At 37.9% G+C, this 20,438-nt stretch overlaps 1 protein-coding gene across 1 annotated transcript; it reads left to right on the plus strand.

Moving 5' to 3' along the window:
- Window positions 1-2,817: 2,817 nt before the first annotated feature.
- On the plus strand, window positions 2,818-3,354 carry LOC143531054 (uncharacterized). Its single transcript, XM_077026443.1, has one exon. It carries the CDS (start codon window positions 2,818-2,820, stop codon window positions 3,352-3,354), a length of 537 nt encoding a protein of 178 aa, XP_076882558.1.
- Window positions 3,355-20,438: the final 17,084 nt, after the last annotated feature.

A 20,438-nucleotide genomic window follows, 5' to 3' on the forward strand; every position in this document is an offset into this window, starting at 1 on the left:
ATAGAGTTGTACTTAATATCACAAGACTCTTTAAGAGAATGCAATAAATTTTGTCCCGGGTGACCAAGGCGTGAATGCCAAAGTTCTTGAGAGATTGCAACAAATGTGGATGGTGATCTGAGCCCGGAGATTATGGATGGTAGGAGAGGATAGAGATCACCGTTGCTGTTGCACCGGAGGATAGGGGTCCGAGTCTTGTAGTCCTTCACAAGAAAACCAAATGGGTCAAACTCTATTGAAATCCAATTATCGGTAACTAAACGGCGGACCGAAATGAGATTTTTAACCAATTTTGGTGCATATAGAACATTATTTAATTTTAAAGGTGGAAAGGGTGATAGTAGAGTTTGGTGACCGTAACCGGTGACCGGAATTGTCGTGCCATTTCCAACCATGATATTGTGAGAAATGCTATTATTAAAAAAGGACTGGAAATTACCCGGATTATTAGTCATGTGTGACGTTGCTCCGGTGTCCATGATGTAAGATGTGTCGGGCGGATTCAAAGACATGGTGTATAATGCTTGTTCTATGTCGGTTGGAGCATACGCCGCAAAGTGGGCCTGACCCGGAGCAGATGGTCGTGGTCCTAATATGCCATTTCCCATGGAGTTATTGTTGTTGGACCTCTGATAAGTTGGGTATGGACATGGAGGAATGGACCACTGTTGAGTGTTAAACCAATGTTGTTGTGGGTTGGCCCATGATGAGTTGAAACCATGAGTCGGATATCCAGTGGAGTTGTTGATTGGATACCCGGTGTTGTAGGTGGACCCCGGCCACGACCCCGACCACTTCTGCCTCTTCCACGACCTCGATGTTGCCGCCCACCGCGGCTCCGTTGTTCACCGCGATAACAATCAGAGGAGTTGTCATGACGATTGTCGCCGCGGTAGTCAGTGTTGTTGTTGCCTGAAGAAGCCAATTTGATGGAAGCCAGTAGGGCTGTGTTGGCGGCGGTGGCAGCCGCGGCGGCGTACTGAGCCTTTCTGTCTGCCTCATAAATCAGTTGGGAACGGGCTTCATAAAAGGTTGGGAATGGTTTGGCATTGGCGAGTAGGGTGGCAAACGACTCGTATTGTTCATTAAGTCCGGTGATTAACTGCATCACCAGTTTTGTGTCATCTATAGGGGCATCAACGTTAGCAAGTTGATCCGAGAGCATCTTCAATTCTTGACAATAAGCAGAGGCATTCGGAAAGTTGTCAAGGCGGGTGTTGGAAAGTTTATTATTCAAGTGAATACCTCGAACGATTTTGTTGTCTTGAAAGATATCAGCAAGAGTTGCCCAGGCGGCCGCGGCGGTGGTGTCTTTCTTGAGTATCGTGTGCATAAGATCGGATGAGATTGTTCCATAAATCCATTATAGGACAATGGAGTCAATCCGTTCCCAATCTTCGTCAGTCTTGGTGTCGGGTTTAGGGGTTACGGGTTCTTCAGTTTTGGAGTCGGGATTAGGGGTTACGGGTGTTTTAGACGAGGAAGTGGTGGTGGAGTGTGGTTTGCGAGTAGAGAGATGATCATAAACTTGAAAGGCTTTGGAGTGGATTTTGAACAGTTCTGACCATGACGAGTATTGGGCAGATTCCATCTCTAGAACTACAGGTACGAAGGTCTTTATGTTAGACACAGTAATGGCGGGATGAAATTTATGATCCATGAGGATGGGTGGGTTTTGAGAATGGGAATGAAATAGTTACAGAAAGGGAGGATCGAATAAGAATGGCCTGCCGGAAGTCGGACGGCGGCTTAGGGATACTGGCCTCGTGATACCATATAAGAAATCACAGAAACCGTGCCCATTCTCATTCACAAGACATTACATATATAGTTACAGAAGGAATCATCTAAATTTGGATACAATCCGAATATTAACTCGGGAATCAACTATACACGGTAAACAATATTCGGGAATCAATTATACAAGGTAAATATATTGTTTCCATGCTGTCCAAATCTGTTCCATTCTAAGATTAATAAAGGAAATGCAAGAATTAAAAGTTGTGATGCATGGAGACGAGGGGAAGTGGTGTTGTGGCATTACAAGTTTTTGGGCACACAACACTTGCCTTTTCTTTTGCCTTGTTCTTTTCTTTAATTCCCACTTTGGTCATGGGCACTTGGAACACTTATGTCTATATATTGCATTTGGAATTTCCTTGAGTTGCTTGATCATATTAAAATAGTTTTAAACTCCATAATGGTTTGAAGTTTCGAAACGATGGTGTCAAGCATCAGGCAACATACACCGGGGGAATTATCAACATGTTTCACAGTTATCTTTTAATGCCTTTGATGCATTTAATGCAGGGTTGTAGGGGTTATTTCATGCCCCTGTTGAATTCTTTGTCCAAGAAACAACGTTTGGTCTGTTAAAAGGAAAGGATTGAAAAATATTGGATCAGCATGATTGGTGGAACAATTGCATCTTTTTCATCAAAACAAGATATTCGGTTTCCTTTCTTAAAAATGACAGCCACATATTATTGTTATTTCTAAATCAAGAGCTTTGTAATCTCCTATATAATGGTTGTATTCCTCTTTATGAAGATAATGAAATGAGAAACCAATAATCCTTGTATTCAAATCGAATCATGGTATCAGAGCAGGCTTGCTCATCACATACCGATTGATTTTTTTTTCAGCCCCAAATCAATAAACCCAAGCCACCATGTCCGGAGACGGCAATGAAGGTTCTGATTTGTCACTTCAAATCAAGAATCTGCTAAGAAACAATCTCAACCAACAGCCTCAAAATCCAAAACTATCCGATAATCTCCAGATTAACCTCAAGCTGAACAACCAGAACTACGGACTATGGACCCGTATGATCCGAGTTGCCATAGGCGGAAGATCAAAAATGAGAAATGGGAACAAGAAGATCTCATAGTATTTTCTTGGCTCATTCAGAATATCGAGCCAATACTCGCAGGCAACCTAACCGAGTATCCTACCGCGAAAATGCTGTGGGATGCTCTGGTGGTCACCTACAGTAGCGGACGAGACAAGTTACAAACTTTCAACCTTCATGTCAAAGCTAATGACATCAAGCAAAATGACAGACCCCTTGAAGACTTCTGGATTGTGTTACAAGGGGTATGGGGAGAGATCGATAGAATCGATCCAAATCCCATGAAATGCCCTGAAGACATCAAGACCTACGCAAGAATCCGATCAGAACAGAAACTTTTCCAGTTTCTAAATGCCCTCGACCGGAGGTACGAACCCATTAAACGGGAAATACTCCGGTTGGACCCCCTTCCGTCTGTAGAGGCGGCCTATGCCGTGGTTCGTAAAGAAACCGCTCACCAGAACATGTTCTGGGAGCAACCACCAGCGAATCACAAGGCATAGCGGTCGGTTTAAGTGCCATCGAAACAGAAGGGTTGGGTCTCGTAACTAAAGGTCGCCGATCGGAATCAAGGAAAGCCGGTAAGGACGATAAAACACACCTGAAGTGTGACCACTGCGGAATGACCAGACACACGAAAGAGCAGTGCTTTCGTATCGTCGGCTACCCCGACTGGTGGGCCGATGGCCACAAAAAAGGCACCTTGAACTCCGAACCAGAAAGACGCAAAGCATCTGTTACCGGTACTCAAAAGAAGAACGTCGATACTAGTGGCGACCGGAAAAATCATGGCGATCGGAAAAACACCACCGGATTTGGTGGGATAGCAGCGGCGGCGGTCTCTGATGAAGATGGAGAAGAGGGTTTTTCGATGGATATAGGTACAGGGGGTGAAAAACAAAAAGTCTCAAAACCCCCATCTTATTTGTTTGGAAATTTTAAAACAAACCCCATAGTTTTCAAAAATTGGCAATCTACCTCATTTACTAGCTTTATAAAAGCAAGTTACAAAAATTGCAAAAAGAAACCCATTGTAGGTGGTATGGCAAATATGGCCCACAATAATAATCAGAAATCCGAAGTGTCATGGATATTTGATTGCGGAACAACCGATACCATGACCTATGATTTATCAGATTTCGCCACCTCAACCAAGCCAACAAAGTCGTGTATAACAGCGGCTAATGGGGAAACGATGATTGTAAAAAACGGGGGAACTATTGAAATTTCACCGACACTTAAACTCTCAAATTGTCTTTATGTACCCGCCCTATCACACAAACTCCTGTCAATAAGCCATGTTACAAAGGAGTTAAACTGCTCCGTCCTTATGCAGCCCACTTTTTGTATCTTGCAGGATATCCGAACGGGAGCGATAATTGGGCGTGGCACTGAAAGGCAAGGATTGTATTACGTAGATGAGGTGACTCAAAATGGTGCTGTAATGCTTTCTCATGGGACAATAGAACGAGAGGCATGGTTGTGGCATCGAAGACTCGGGCATCCATCTATGAGTTATTTACATATCTTGTTTCCTAAGTTATTTCCTTCTAATTGTAAGTCATTCTGTGAAACTTGCGTGTTAGCCAAAAGTCATCGTAAAACATTCAAACCTAATAGTACAAGGGTGGACTCACCTTTTTCATTAATCCACTCAGATGTATGGGCCCTGCTCCAATTCTTGGGGGTCAGGACTTTCGTTTTTTTGTTATATTCGTGGATGATTGCACTCGAATGACATGGGTGTATTTGTTAAAACATAAATCAGAAGTCCTTGATAAATTCATCACTTTCTACACCATGATCCAAACTCAATTTCGTAAAAACATTCGGGTTTTTAGATCTGACAATGGGGGAGAATTTGTTAACTCTAAGATGAAAGGTTTTTTCCAAAACAAAGGAATAATTCACCAAACTACCTGTCCCCATAGTCCAGAACAAAATGGTGTAGCTGAACGGAAAAACCGTATTCTACTAGAGATAACTCGATCCCTTCTAATAGAATCCCAGGTTCCAAAGTCTTTTTGGCCAGAAGCGCTTGCTACGGCTGCGTATCTCATTAATCGGCTTCCCACTCATATTCTAAAATCAAAAACCCCATTACAAGTTCTCACCGAACACACCAACCCCCCCTCTGTTCTCACTCTTGAACCACGAATCTTTGGATGCACCGTCTTTGCTCACATTCCCAAACCACACAGAGATAAACTCGGTCCATGTGCTGAAAAATGTGTCTTCGTTGGATATGGAATAAATCAGAAAGGATACCGATGTTACAACCCAAAAACCCGTCACATGTTCACAACAATGAACTGTGATTTCCTTGAAACTGAATACTACTATGCCTCCCAACACAGTAGTCCGGGGGGATGGAGGATCTTGACACACTGAGTTGGTTAAAGTATGTTACATATACCCCAGTTGAGTCACAATCTGAAGATCCAAACGTCAGTGCCACCCCAACTGCTCCCAACCTGATATCCGAGGTAAGTAATACTTGTTATCCGCCTATACCTAATTTGGTTGAAACTGACACATCAAGGCAAGATGAGAATGTACAGGAACAAGAGATGGGTACTACACAAGAAGACCATGAAAACAATGAAAATGTGCAGGAAAACTCACAGGACAATTCTCCTCCACAAGAGGAAACAACAGAAACGTATGTATTGCCGCCAAGAGCAAATCGGGGAGTCCCACCAAAGAGATACTCCCCAGAAAAGAAGTCTAGAGGGAGTAGATATCCGATGGCTAACATAGCCAAAGGAAAACTATCCGAGGAGGCCAAAGCTTTTGCTGCATCAATATGCTTTGATGAGATCCCTACGAATACAGAACAAGCTTTAAAGTCAAGACATTGGAAAGATGCAATGGAGGAAGAAATGAAAGCTCTTGAAAAAAACAAAACATGGGAGAAATGTGTTCTTCCACCCGGAACTAAAACTGTCAGTTGTCGTTGGGTGTTTACAATTAAATACAAGCCTGATGGAAAGATTGAAAGATACAAAGCAAGACTGGTAGCTAAAGGCTATACACAAACATACGGAGTTGATTACTCTGAAACTTTTTCCCCAGTTGCAAAGATCAATACAGTCAGGGTTCTTTGTTCCATAGCAGCAAATAAAGAATGGCCCTTATATCAGTTTGATGTAAAAAATGCGTTTTTACACGGGGAACTAAAAGAAGAAGTTTATATGGAAGCTCCCCACGGATTCACAAAGGATTTCAGGAAAGGAGAAGTGTGTCTTCTAAAAAAATCACTCTACGGTTTGAAGCAATCACCTAGAGCATGGTTTGGTAAATTCACACTAGCCATGAAAAGTTATGGGTTCACACAGAGTAACTCAGATCATACATTGTTTTTCAAAAGAAGAGGCAACCTCACAACTTGTCTAATAATCTATGTTGACGATATGATTATTACAGGGGATGATAATGAAGAAATGTCTAAACTAAAAGAAAACTTGTTCACAGAATTTGAGATGAAAGACCTAGGGAGACTCAAATATTTCCTTGGGATTGAAGTTCTGAGATCAAAACATGGAATCTTCATGTACCAGAAAAAGTATGTTCTTGATCTATTAGCTGAAACTGGCATGGTTGATTGCAAACCGACAAGCACTCCGATGATTCCAAACCAAAAATTATTCATGGAAGAAAAAGCATGTCTAACCGATAAAGGAAGATACCAACGACTTGTGGGGAAACTAATTTATCTATCCCACACCCGACCTGATATAGCGTATGCTGTGGGAGCAGTCAGTCAATTTATGCATCAACCCCGGGAAGCTCACATGGAAGCAGTCTTAAGAATTATAAGGTATCTCAAGGGGACAGCAGGGCACGGGATCTTGTTCAAACCAAATGGAGATCTAGAAACTCAAATATACACTGATGCAGATTGGGCAGGAGATAGAAGTGACCGTAGATCCACGGCTGGCTATTTCACCATGGTTGGTGGGAATCTCGTTACGTGGAGAAGCAAGAAACAAAAGGTGGTTGCCCTTTCAAGTGCAGAAGCTGAATTTCGAGGAATCGCAAGAGGGCTAACTGAGGTCCTTTGGTTCCGAAGGCTCCTGACAGAGATAGGATATCCTCCACAAGGAACGAGCAAAATTTGGAGCGATAATAAAGCAGCCATTCAGATTTCAGAAAACCCGGTACAACATGATCGAACAAAACATATAGAAGTGGATCGACATTTCATTAAAGAAAAATTGGAAGCACAAATCATTTCACTTCCGTTTGTCCGATCGGGAGACCAACTTGCTGATATCTTAACAAAGGCTGTTAATGAAAAAAAACTACACCACTGTTTGAGCAAGTTGAACTTCGGAAATCCTACCGTTCAACTTGAGGGGGAGTGTTAAAAGGAAAGGATTGAAAAATATTGGATCAGCATGATTGGTGGAACAATTGCATCTTTTTCATCAAAACAAGATATTCGGTTTCCTTTCTTAAAAATGACAGCCACATATTATTGTTATTTCTAAATCAAGAGCTTTGTAATCTCCTATATAATGGTTGTATTCCTCTTTATGAAGATAATGAAATGAGAAACCAATAATCCTTGTATTCAAATCGAATCATGGTCGACTATATTTTTGACTCATAATCCTAAAGGTTGCATGCTTATCAATGTTTTTCAAATATCAAGTATGCGTTCAAAAGAGTTTAAAACACAACGTTCACTAGACAAGATCAAATGTACAATGTTTGGTGAAATGAATATTACAAATTTTCCGAAACACAAATTATTTTTATTTAGAAAAATAATAATAAATATTGATATTAGGAATATCAAAGATAATAGACCTTTGATTTAGTTGACAAATGTTTATTTACCTAGTTTAACAAATACAAGATAAATAATGTATATGATTATATACTGGCTAACACCTTTTGAGGTTGGTTTATAATACTATGAAGGAATCATAAGATTCCACCATCTCCATCTATTATAATGAGTCTTATGTCCCATAAGACCAAGTTGCTTTAGAACACACTATAGTTTGATTGATCCTCGAAAATTTCAATTGGGGATGGGGAGAGATTTATGGTTTTGATGAATTGGTATAAATAATTGAGACTGTAGATTGAGAATTCTACATTTAAAAATGAATTAACAGACACAATATTTTTGAGCGATAAAGCTTGCTCGTTTTCTGAATATTATAAATGCCAAAAACAAGAACGTGCAACATACCTACTACCAACAAAGCTTGAAATTAGCTAACAACCCTAAAGAATAAGAACACCAGAATCTTTTGACTTATTCACCAAACAAAAATAAAAATAAAAACATAACTTTAAATTAATTCCTGCCACGTAGGATTTGATATTGGACTTAAATACCCCCTCTCAATATAAAGTCCAGTCATCCCCATACTTGCACTATATATGTTTCACCAAATTTAGACCAACAAGAGTTTTAGTTAGTGCATCAGTGACCTTGACCTGCTCTTATATTTCAATAGTTTCCAAATCAATTTCAACATTAAACACCTCCTCTCTAATGAAGTGGTAATGAATCTTGATGTGTCTTGTTCACGCGTGAAACACTGGATTTTGAGCTAAATTGATTGCTAACATGTTGTCACACCACAAAGGAAGTGGGTAATCTATCTTTTAATTCAAATCCCTCTAAAGTTCAACAAGCTACACACACTCTTGAGCTGCCATAGCTACAACCCAGTACTCAGCATCAGTTGCAGACAAGGATACAATTGATTGGCCCTTTCTACAACATGAAACTGAACTTGACCCATATAAGAAAACATACCCGGTAATAGACCTCCTTTCATCCAAATCACTGAAACCATAGTCGGCATCACATACCCATGTAACTTGGCCCCAAGTTCATTTCTGAAATGAACTCCTTTTCCAACGGTAGCTTTTAGATTCTTCATAACTCCTTCATAGTTACTATATATGGAGCTTTCTTGGCACCAGTATAAACAGACTAAGGACACCAACAACAAAAGCAATGTAGGGCCTCGTCAAGGTAAGCTAAATCAGGATACCAACCATCTTTTGATTTTCTGTCGGGACATCGAGTTTCCTTCCTTTAGTGGCTTATAAATGAGGGCACCTGTCCATTGGAATCGATGCAGGCTTACATGACTGCATGTTAATTTTGTGCAACAAATCTGAAGTGTACTTCTTTAGGTGTAGTACAATGCCACTTTTTGTATACTGCAGCTCCATACCCAAGAAGTGTTGCAATATGCCAATCAATCATCTTAAATCGAGTACTCACATTTGACTTAGAGTAATTCAAGTACTTCTTCTTATCACCTGGAATTATTAAGTCATCTACGTACATGAGAATAAACACAACTTTTTCATTGAGATATTTAACAAATAAGCTAGCATCAATGAAAGTCAGTTGGTACTCATTCTACACTAGAAATTCTACAATCTTACCAAACCATGCCCTCGATGACTGTTTCAAGCCATAAATTCGCTTTTTTCAATTTGAAAACATATTCAGGATGTTCTTAACTATCAAACCCCATTGGTTGCACCATATGAATAACATGATCGAGTTCCCCATACAGGAACACATTATTAACATCACAAATTCCAGCCCTTGCTCGCGGTTAAGGCTAGAAGTACACGAACAATTGTGTAATCTTTTCACCGAACTAAAAGTGTCTTCATAATCCAGCCCATATTTCTACGAAAAACCACAAGCCACCAAACGGGCTTGTACCTTTCTACCAACCCATCAGCTCCTTGATTGTAAACTCATTTACATGAGATTGGGTCCACTTCACATGGTTTTGGGACAAGTTCCCAGGTTTGATTTCGAACCAAGGCATCCATTTCAACATTCACGAAATATTTTTTCGACTATTGCAACATTTGCATACTGTGGGTTACACCGCCCTCCCCTTTGTGACCGTCTTAACCCATGTTATGGTACATACCGTGTGGCTCATTCCGGACAGACTCATGTTGATCTTCTTCAAGGTTGCTGGAACTATCATTGACCTTTTCCATAATTTTGCTACTTCCTTTGGGAGGATTTAAAGTCTTCAATCAACTGATATGTATCTTTCATGACTAAATTATCAATATACCACCAAGAAGATGTTTCATCGAAAACAACATATCTAGAAACATGAATCTGCCCTGTGTTAGGATTGCAACATTTCCACCCCTTTCTTTCCATCCAGGTCGTAAACTACAAGCACACAACATATTGTCTAAGTATGAAGCTCAGATAGTGTGTAAGAGTTGGATAATAAGGTTAAAGTCCTTGGATGGTAGTGCGGTGACGGTTTATGGTGATAAGGAAAGTTCTGGGCTTAATATCATTTCGCTGATAAAAGCCGAGGGTTTGTTAAGGCGAGGGTGCGGTGCCTACATGGCGTATGTTGTCAACGCTACGGCCAAGACGAAAGAAATGAAAGATGTTCCTGTTGTGCACGACTACCAGAAGTATTCCCTGAGGATCTTCCGGGGTTGCCACCAGAGCGAGAGATAAAATTCAAGATAGATTTAATATTAGGAGCCCAACCCGTCGCGAAAGCGCCTTACCGTTTAGCGTCGTCGGAGATGAAAGAACAGATGTCCCATCTGCAAGAACTCCTCGACAAGGATTTTATTAGGCCAAGTGTTTCCCCATGGGGCGCAAGTGTTGTTTGTAAAGAAGAAGGATGGAAGTATGAGAATGCGCATAGATTACCGTGATTTGAATAAACTTACGGTGAAGAATAGATATCCTTTGCCAAGGATTGATGATCTGTTTGACCAACTGCAAGGTTCAAGTTGGTTCTCACGAATAGATATCAGATCGGGCTATCATTAGCTGAAAGTTAAAGAGGCAGACATCCCTAAAACAGCGTTTCGGACGTGGTATGGACACTACGAGTTCCTCATGATGTCATTCGGTCTAATGAATGCTCCCGCAAATTATGGATATGATGAATAGGGTGTGTCGACCGATGTTGGATAAGTCAGCTATCGTCTTAATTGATGATATATTGATTTTTGATGTTGGATAAGTCAGCTATCGTCTTAATTGATGATATATTGATTTTTTCCAAGAACGAGTCTGGTCATGATGAGCATCTGAGAGAGGTATTGGAGACTCTGAGTTGTCTATACGCGGAGTTGATTGGTAATTTTCAAGGAACTTAGTATTGTACTCCATGAGATTAGTACCATCCATCTTGTGGTCTAGAAACTTAGTTTGATGGATTTATGGTAGGGGATAAAACTTTTGTAAGTTCTTCAAATGCTTTCCATTTCATTTGATACAAGGTTTCTCTGCCATTTCTCATTATTAGAGTGTTCCACCATTCTAAAGCTTCACCATTAAATTTCAGAGATGCGTATTTAATCTTTTGAATCTCAGTACATTTACTAATGATGACGATGGACTCTATCTCTTCAAGCCATCGTAAAGTTGGTATAACACCTTGGTTGCCATAAAATTCTTTTGGTTCATAGGTTTTGAAGTTCTTAAAACTACAACCTTGAGTTACTAAATGGTTCTTGAAGTTCTTGCTATCCGTATTGGAACTATGAAGGTTTTTCCTATGATGAGAAAGATTTCGGCATGGGTGAGTTCTAACTATCTTATTTGAATGTTTGATTTTGTATATCGCTCCTTTCATTGTATTGATAACAGGGATCATTGCATCATGAACCATCTCCTGCATTTTAACTAAATATTGTTCGGGAATCTCATGGGCAGGTTTCGTCATTTTGCTTCTTTGGTTGAAAACTTCATTATTGTTTGCTTGATTGTTTTGGTTAAACATTCTGTAAATGGAATTACTTTAGTATGAAAGAAGCTTATATACTATGATAAACTACGTGACATGTGAACTTAATGCTACAAGTACTAGAAATCTGTGAAATGTTTAATAAGTATTTTTAAAGGAATTTCTTTCTAATTTTGTCTCTTCTTTTTCTCGGATCTCAGCTAACTTTTCCTTGAGTTTATTCGTCTTGTGCTAGGCACACTCCATATGTTTTGTCTCTTGTATAAGATGGTATATCAATATATCTCATAATTACCATAGCATTTTCCGGATATCTTAGTGATGTTTGATAAGGTTCTATCGAGATATAACTACTTTGTCCTTTATAGTATGCTCTTGAAATGACTAGTACATTCCTTGTGTACTGACAACCCATGAGAATTTCTTTAATACTCTTTCTAGGTTTATTTATGTCTCTTTTGCTTAAATATTTCTCTGGCATTATCTTGTAGTTATTTATCTTTTGGATTTTGTCCACTTGGACTTTTCCTTAAGTTGGTATTCTCTTTCTTCCATACTTGTTGGAAGATTTATTCTAAGAGTTTATGTTCTCTATTCTTTGACATAATTTGAAGATAAGTTTAATACTTCGAAGAAAGTAAAACGTATATTTTGTTGTAGTTTGTAAAAGGGTACAAAACTACTATTACTATATTGACTACAACTGTTAAGATCTTATTATCTACTTCTTTCAACGAATGATCAATTTTTTGATCTTGTTTTCCTCCTTTTTGTTTTTTCTTGTCTTTTTATCTCTCTTTGGTGACATTGATTTCATAATGAATTGAATTATCTTCAATGACATATTTTCCTTTTAAGGAATTTTATTCCATGTTCAAACGTTTACCTTGAGTATGGTAAGGATTTTATATTGTTGCTCCTGAGAATATTCTTCGGGATTAATCATTACTCCTTTTCCCTTTTGAGAACGTTGGTTTCATAGATCTACCTGATCTCGCTCCTTGCATTTTCTGATTTGCACTTAACGGCACTGGTGGAGTTTTAATGTCGAATGAATCTGAATTTTCTTACATTGCCGTTTGGTATGATTCTTCATCACTAGTTATAGGAATCGGGAGTAGAGACGTTCCCATATATCCTTTTCCTTTACCTGATTGAGGTCGACTGGTATAATGATGATCGGATATTTGTATAAGGTTTGATTAAAGGTAGGAATGTGTTCTTATCTTATCCATGCAGTTTATCTTATTTGTAATATTATGTGGTTAAAAGCTAAAATACTTTTCAGTCAAATATTTAATTTGCTATAACCGATGGTTCTAAGATTGATATTTCGATTAACATTTGTATATCGCCAAGAAGATATGTCGGTTGCTTTCCATATGGCAATTTGAGACTGTCGGTTGCTCTTTGACCGAATAAGCTTAATAACTATTATTACTGGCCATATGGCCCAGGTTCAGTGAAGTGATTGAATGTCTAACTACTCGACGTATATATCCAAAGTGGTTTGTGTAAACATTTATACAGATTATACATAGGGATATGTAAACTAACAATCTTGGTTTATCCCTACTTATTCAACAAGTGGTTAAAGCTTAGGTAATAATAATACCTAATATTTTGAAACTGATGGCTCTATAATATGATTAATATATATCTCTGATCAAAGCCTAGATATAATTAAATACCTCATTCGCAAAGATCGATCCTGTCACACCCCGACTTAGGGCCTAGGCGTATGACCAATAGTTGGTACATGTTTTGTAAATATATCAAAGATTGTGATTTAATTTAGCGGAAGACTTTGATTATAATAAAATATTAATTTATTAGAAAACTTCTCGGATAATAAATACCCGAGTGTTTGATTTATACAACTTGTTTAAATGTTATTTTCAATATTTTAATGATTTAAAACTGAGCCATCTCTACCTTGCGAGCGTCTATCTTCATGAATTACTATAATTTCTTGCTACCTGTGCTTTTCTGTTTTCCTGTAATGTGGGGGAAAATACGTCAGCGATATGCTGGTGAATGTTAACTCTAAAAATATTTAAATTACCGTTACAATACAAATATAGTTTTCTTGACAAGCTCAGCAGAAATATTTCTACTTCTGGTATTTGTACCACTGCCCTACACACACAAAAGTTCTTCAAGCCACGTAGCCCTTAATGAAGAACTGGTTATGACTGTTAGCCTGCAGCCACGTAGCCTTTGACTGTTTAGGCTGAACAGTTTTGTTTGGATCCAGATACATGTGTAATTGGTCTGAGTTGATTTTATTTTCTATCTTGTATTATAACGTTTTAGATATCACGTAATCTCATGTAAATGTTGACTAACTCTTTAAGATAAACAACTCGTTCATCTATTAGAGTATAAATATGTTTTGACTGCTTGTAAAGGTTTAACGTATTCACCTGTGATTGTCTGTTCTGAATGATGTGGTGATCTCGTTTGAAAACCTTTATGAATGAATGTATGATTGACCTATAATAAAATAGGTTTATATAAATATCTGGATCGTCTTTTGATCCGGCTACAGACCTTTAGTCTTGATAGCTTTAAACCTTGATTAATCATTTGTTTGAATAAAATATTTAGACTTGTAGTCTTTCTGTTTATTTACCAATCATATGTTGAGTTTCTTCTTCATGAGGAAACATCTATAATCTGTTTCTCCTTCAAGAAGAAACATTTATTGACTGCTAGCTTTGTATGTAAAATCTTATGTTTCTTAATCATGAAGAAAAAATGTTTTAACTATATTCCATATATATAAAATTCCATGTTTCTTAATCGTGAAGAAACTATATTTTGACTATATCCTTATGAATGAAAAATTATGTGTTTCTTAATTGTAAAGAAACATTACTATAATCCTTTGTATGTTTAAAGCTTATGTAAACATAATTATGATCAAGGTTTTGGCTATACCCCTGACTATGGTCTAAGCCATATAATATAATAATAAAATAATGACTTAGGCAGAACCCCTACCTTACACGGGTATTCGGAGTTTATATATGTCTAAGCTTGTACGAGCAGTACCTCTACTCTACGTCGTGTATTATGGTTCAAATCGGAAGAACTTCAGAGCTTGGCACACTTTACAAGGATCGACACGATTTACAAGGTTTGACACGCATAACGAGGTGCGTCGGTTGTCGGGACTGGTCGACACGTACTTTGAGAAACGACACGGGGATCGAAGGCACAAAAACTGAGGTAGAGAGAAAGTGAATTTGTGTGAGAAGTGAATGTCATGCCCTTCCCTTTTATAGCTGATTTCTCAGCCCATCGCGATACGCGATGGGGTCTTGGTAATCCCGTTGCGTATCGCGGCACCGTATATTCTCCGCCGCCATACCACGTGCTGACACGTGGTCTGTTGAGTCATCAAGGTTCATCGTATTATGCTATGACATTTGTTCTGGGCTCATCGCGTATCGCGATGACATGCTGGACTTAAATTTTCACTTTTGGTCCCTTGCCTTTGATAGCTTGTCATGTCTGGATCTAACTCCTATTGTCCAAAAATACTAAGACGGCTCTCAAGAGGCTCACGGAGATACGAGCGTGCGAAGTTCAAAGTGCGCCATCAAAGCGCCACATTGCGCCCAGCGCCCGAGCCCGTGCGCGTGCGCGTCGGGTGCTTCGCACCCTCTGCTAGGATTACTGGATGTATGCTAGGCATAAAATAATATTACTATGGAATTTTATCTCTTTATAAAGAGCTTCTAAATCTTTCCCACTTTTCATGTGGGATGGTTTTTAACTTTCTTATTTATACCCATGTAGAATGCTTCCACTTTATTCCTTCTTTTCATGTGGGATGGAATTTCCTTATTCCATATCCTTAACATAAGTTGACTTAATTTATGGAATATTTTTATTTCCTTATAAAATGATCAAATTTTATTTATTAAATTTTCTTATTACTTAATTTAAAGAATAATTTTAATCCTTCAACTTTACTAAGTTGTCAAATTTGGACCAAAATTTTGGGGATGTTAAATCTTAGATGAGGCTCATAAGTCAAGGTATTCAATTCATCCAGGATCCACCAAAATGTATCAAGATCTGAAGAAAGACAATTGGTGGCCATGAATGAAAAATGATGTGCTGGATTATGTTAGTAAGTGCTTAACTTGTTTACAAGTCAAAGCCGAACACCAGAAGCCTTATAGAAAGATGCAACCTTTGGAGATACCTGAATGGAAATGGGAACACATCACCATGGATTTCATAACTAAGATACCTCGTACAACTAAGCATCATGATACCATTTGGGTGATAGTGGACCGTTTGACCAAAAGTGATCACTTTCTGCCTATACGAGAGTCTATCTCGTCAGAAAGTTCATTATGGAAGTGGTGACTAAGCATGGAGTGCCATTGTCGATTGTGTTTGATAGAGATACTCGATTCACTTCGAGATTCTGGAAGAAGTTCCATGAAGATATGGTAACAAGATTGAACATTAGTATTGCGTATCATCCTCAAACAGATGGACAGTCTGAAAGGACAATCCAAACCCTTGAGGATATGCTACGTGCTTGTGTATTAGACTTTGGAGGAAGTTGGGACGATCATCTGCATCTGGCAGATTTCTCCTATAACAACAGCTACCATTCAAGTATTGGTATGCCGCCGTTTGAAATGTTATATGGGAGACGTTGTAGAACTCAAGTTTGTTGGGGAGAGATTCGTCAGAAAGAAATGGGAAGCCTAGAGGTTGGGCAAGAAACCTCTTCAAAGTTTGACCAGATCAAGGCAATGATGAAGGCTACTCAAGACCGTCAAAAGTCATATGCCGATAAGCGGCGACGAGCGATCGAGTTTAACGTTGGTGACATCGTGATGCTCAAGGTCTCGCCTTGGAATGGGATCATTCATTTTAGGAAGAGGGGAAAGTTGAGTCCGAGGTACATTGAACCATTTAAGATCGTGGATCGCGTGAGTGAAGTGGCTTATAAACTAGATTTACCCGAGGAATTAGAAGGAATTCATTCAACCTTCCATGTTTCTCATCTAAGGAAGTGTCTGGCTGATGACACGTCTCATGTGCCATTGATGGACATTGTGGTTGATGAACAGTTGAACTACATTGAGCAACCGATCGAGATAGTTGACTGCAAGGAGAATCAACTTCGTCATAAGGTTATACCCTTAGTGAAGGTGATATGGAAGCACCGCAAGGGATCGGATGCTACATGGGAAGTCGAGGAAGAAATGAGCAAGTTTTACCCTGCTTTGTTTAGATGATAGTTAGGTTTCGGGGACGAAACCTCTTTAAGAAGGGAAGACTTGTAACATCCTGAATTTAATAATAATAAATAAAAGGATATATGTTCGTTTATCGTGTGCCAATATTTAATTAAGATTAAATATTATAAAGTGTATGGACTTGGGTGATTAAAGATGGAATAAGGGATGGGATGGGCCTTAGGTCCATGGGCTTAAGAGGGTATAAATATCCCCTTAAACCTCCCTAAAACCCTAAATCCTCATTTCTATCTTTCATTATTCTCTACACACACACACACACCTCCATACTTATGGCCGTAAGGAGAAGAGAAGAACCGAGACCAAACGAACATTTATTCTTGATAGATCTTGGATATTTAAGCAAGATGCAAGGTTGTAGTTCATCACCAAGCTAAACCATAACCTAAAAACGAGTAAAGGTACGTTCTTGATATTTAAAGGTTATGTTTTTATAGACAGTTTGCTATGAAACTCAAACCTAGAGTAGATCGGGTCTAGATAAGTCATAAAGACACAAACTTGATGATTAAAATGGACTTAATGAACTCATGGTCATGAACGGTTCATAAAAGAAACCCTAGATCTTGCCTTGAACGTTTTTAGCCATAAAGGTTCAAGCTTTATGGTCAATCGGGTCGAATTTTGGCCGAAACGGTTAAAGAAATGCTTAGGGGTTAATACCGAACCATAATGAGGTGCTAAAGTTATGAAATATAATAAAAACGATGATAAACGGACCATAACGGTCAGCCCGTTCGATTACATATGAACAACTCACTCGATTACAATTACATGGTCGATTACAAGGGAAAAGTCGATTACAACATAACACTCGATTACATTGTTGTAATCGATTACAAGGCTAACCCGAATACAATCATGTATTCTCTTACAACAGTTCGTTCGAATACAATGATGTATTCGATTACATCATTAAGATCGATCATAAATGGAAACTCGATTACACGGCTCATAATCGATTACACCATTTAAGTTCGCATACAATGGCACGTTCGGTTAGAATATGATCGATTACAAGTATGAATCCAGTTACAAAGTATAGGATCGATTACAAAGAACAAACTCGCATACATTGTATAAAATTCGACTACACTAGTTGAACTCGAATACATTATATACATATATACTCGCATACAAAAGGATACTCGATTACATTGAGAACCGGATTACTTTGCGGTAGATTACATGGGGGGACTCGCTTACATACACATACTGGAATACATTTGGAGACCCGCATGCATTGTAAACCTTGAATGCATACATACATTTCGAATACATAATGAACTCGTGTACATTATACTTATTCGATTACATTAAGAGTTTCGAATACAATAATCAAAATCGAATACATCCGTAAACTCGCATAAATGGTTTTATTTGATTACCTGGATACATTCGATGACACGCGACTCGAATACATGCACATAATCAAATATACATGTATCCGCATGCATGGTGTAACCCGTTATATATATATATATACACCCATGATAGTATGCATTAAAAGAACATAAGGAAAGAAAAGAATGACAAATAAATTGAATACCTTGTATTCAAATACATTAGGGTTTAAGGAATAAAATATTCTAAGTAGATTGTAATCTAAAACAAGACCATTAGATTAGACCAGACTTAGCTATTTTGGCTAAAATATGAGCAATATAATTAGGACAAGTATTGATACGTGTAATTAATGTACAGTCAGTCGAGCTCAGTTAAGGAGAGGATTAACGATAAACGGAAAACGTAACAGGATCCAGGTGAGTTTCTAGCCCCATTCCTTGTTATGTTTTCGGGACTGTTTGCATACTCGATGTGATAGTTTATACACTTACCTTAAATGGTAAGTGTATGTCATGTATTATTTATATGTTATTTATATATGTCTTGAATGTGAATGAAAGTTTGTCGGTATGTGAACGATCTTCGGATATTGCACGTATTGACAAGGAAGGTATGTATATGAAACATGAATGTGTATGATAGATATATGTATGACTTATGAGTATGTATGAAACGATTAAAGAAAGTATATGTATGTTACGGGTATGGAAAGACAGCATGCACGAAGATGGAGAAGTAAGTGATCAGACCCTAATAATATCTAAGATAGAGAAGGAAAGAGAGATCAGACCCTAATAATATCTGAGATAGACAAGTAAGTGAACATACACTAATAAGATCTGAGATAGACAAGGAAAGAGGGATTAGACCCTAATAATATCTGAGATAGAAAAGGAAGTGATCAGACCCTTATAATATTTGAGATAGAAAGGACAATAAGTATATAATATAGAAGTAATAAAGTATGAACGTATGTATGAATGTATGTAATGAAAGTAAATTAGTAAAGTAATAATTGTGTATCTTCGGATGCATAATTGAAGGTAAGTGTATGTATTGTATAATGTATGATTAACTAGAACTCACTCAGCGTAATTGACTTTTAGTATGCACGTATGTGAGTAGAATGAGGCAGCTCGCTTGATGAGGACACATGCCATGGAATTGAAGATACTGGAATCTCAAGGAAATGTTATAATGTTTTAAAGACTATGTTTTATGTTATATGACTATGAATGTTTGTTAAGATAAAATTTGAAAGTCATGTAATAGATTATGGTTAAAGTTTTTATATTCCATGAAAGTTTTAAATTAACTATGATATTTAGAACTGTGTTTATGAGTAAATCCAACGTCCAAAGTAGGGCACCGGTAACGGGGCCTTACACCCATGAAAACAAATTTTAAACGATCCATTACGAAAAATATAAATCCCACATAATCACAAAACATTACAAATCAATAAAAACATACATCAGAATATATAAAAGCCCACAAACATGAAAACATTTTTAACAAACGTAAAAAATATATAACTTAAACCATGAAGTTAAAATCAACCACCTTAGAAATATGCTAAGTATGGAACTCGAGCAAACCAGACACTTCAAGCAAGGTATTTATTTGAGCAAGATATCTTATTCGAGTAAGGTTATCTTCAAGATATACAATGGAACTCGAGAAAACCAGACACTTCGAGCAAGGTATTTACTTACTCGAGCAAGGTAGCTTATTCGAGTGAGGTTAAGTGTCAAGCTTCGACCAAGCTGCAGTTAGTCGAGAAAAGTTGTTCTTCAGTTGAGCACAGTTTGTATTAGAGCAAACACTTGACATATCCAAGCTTAAGCCAAATTTTCAAATGATTTGGTGGGTTGAGCAAAGATACAATAAGAAGATCTTAAGCATACTTCTGAGAAGTTAAATAATTTATTATAAGGACTTCTATGAGCATAGTTCAAACTCAAACAAACTTCAGTACCCGAGTATTCTATGTTTGGTGGAATAAGTCTTTAATAGACCATTAGAAACATAATATTATTAACACAATTTTAGTTTTTAAAATATAACAACATTAACATATATTTTTGATAATAAAAAAACTTCAAGTAACCCGCGTAACCTGCGGGCTAAAAACTAGTTTAATTTATATATTAGTATACATTCAAGCACGTCACATAGACAAAACCAATAACACTGAAGGCGCTTTAT

The sequence above is a fragment of the Bidens hawaiensis genome, unplaced genomic scaffold (assembly GCF_021521415.1).
Source record: "Bidens hawaiensis isolate Kalapana, Puna unplaced genomic scaffold, B.hawaiensis_p1.1 tig00009076_1, whole genome shotgun sequence".
NCBI classification, from domain to species: Eukaryota; Viridiplantae; Streptophyta; class Magnoliopsida; order Asterales; family Asteraceae; genus Bidens; species Bidens hawaiensis.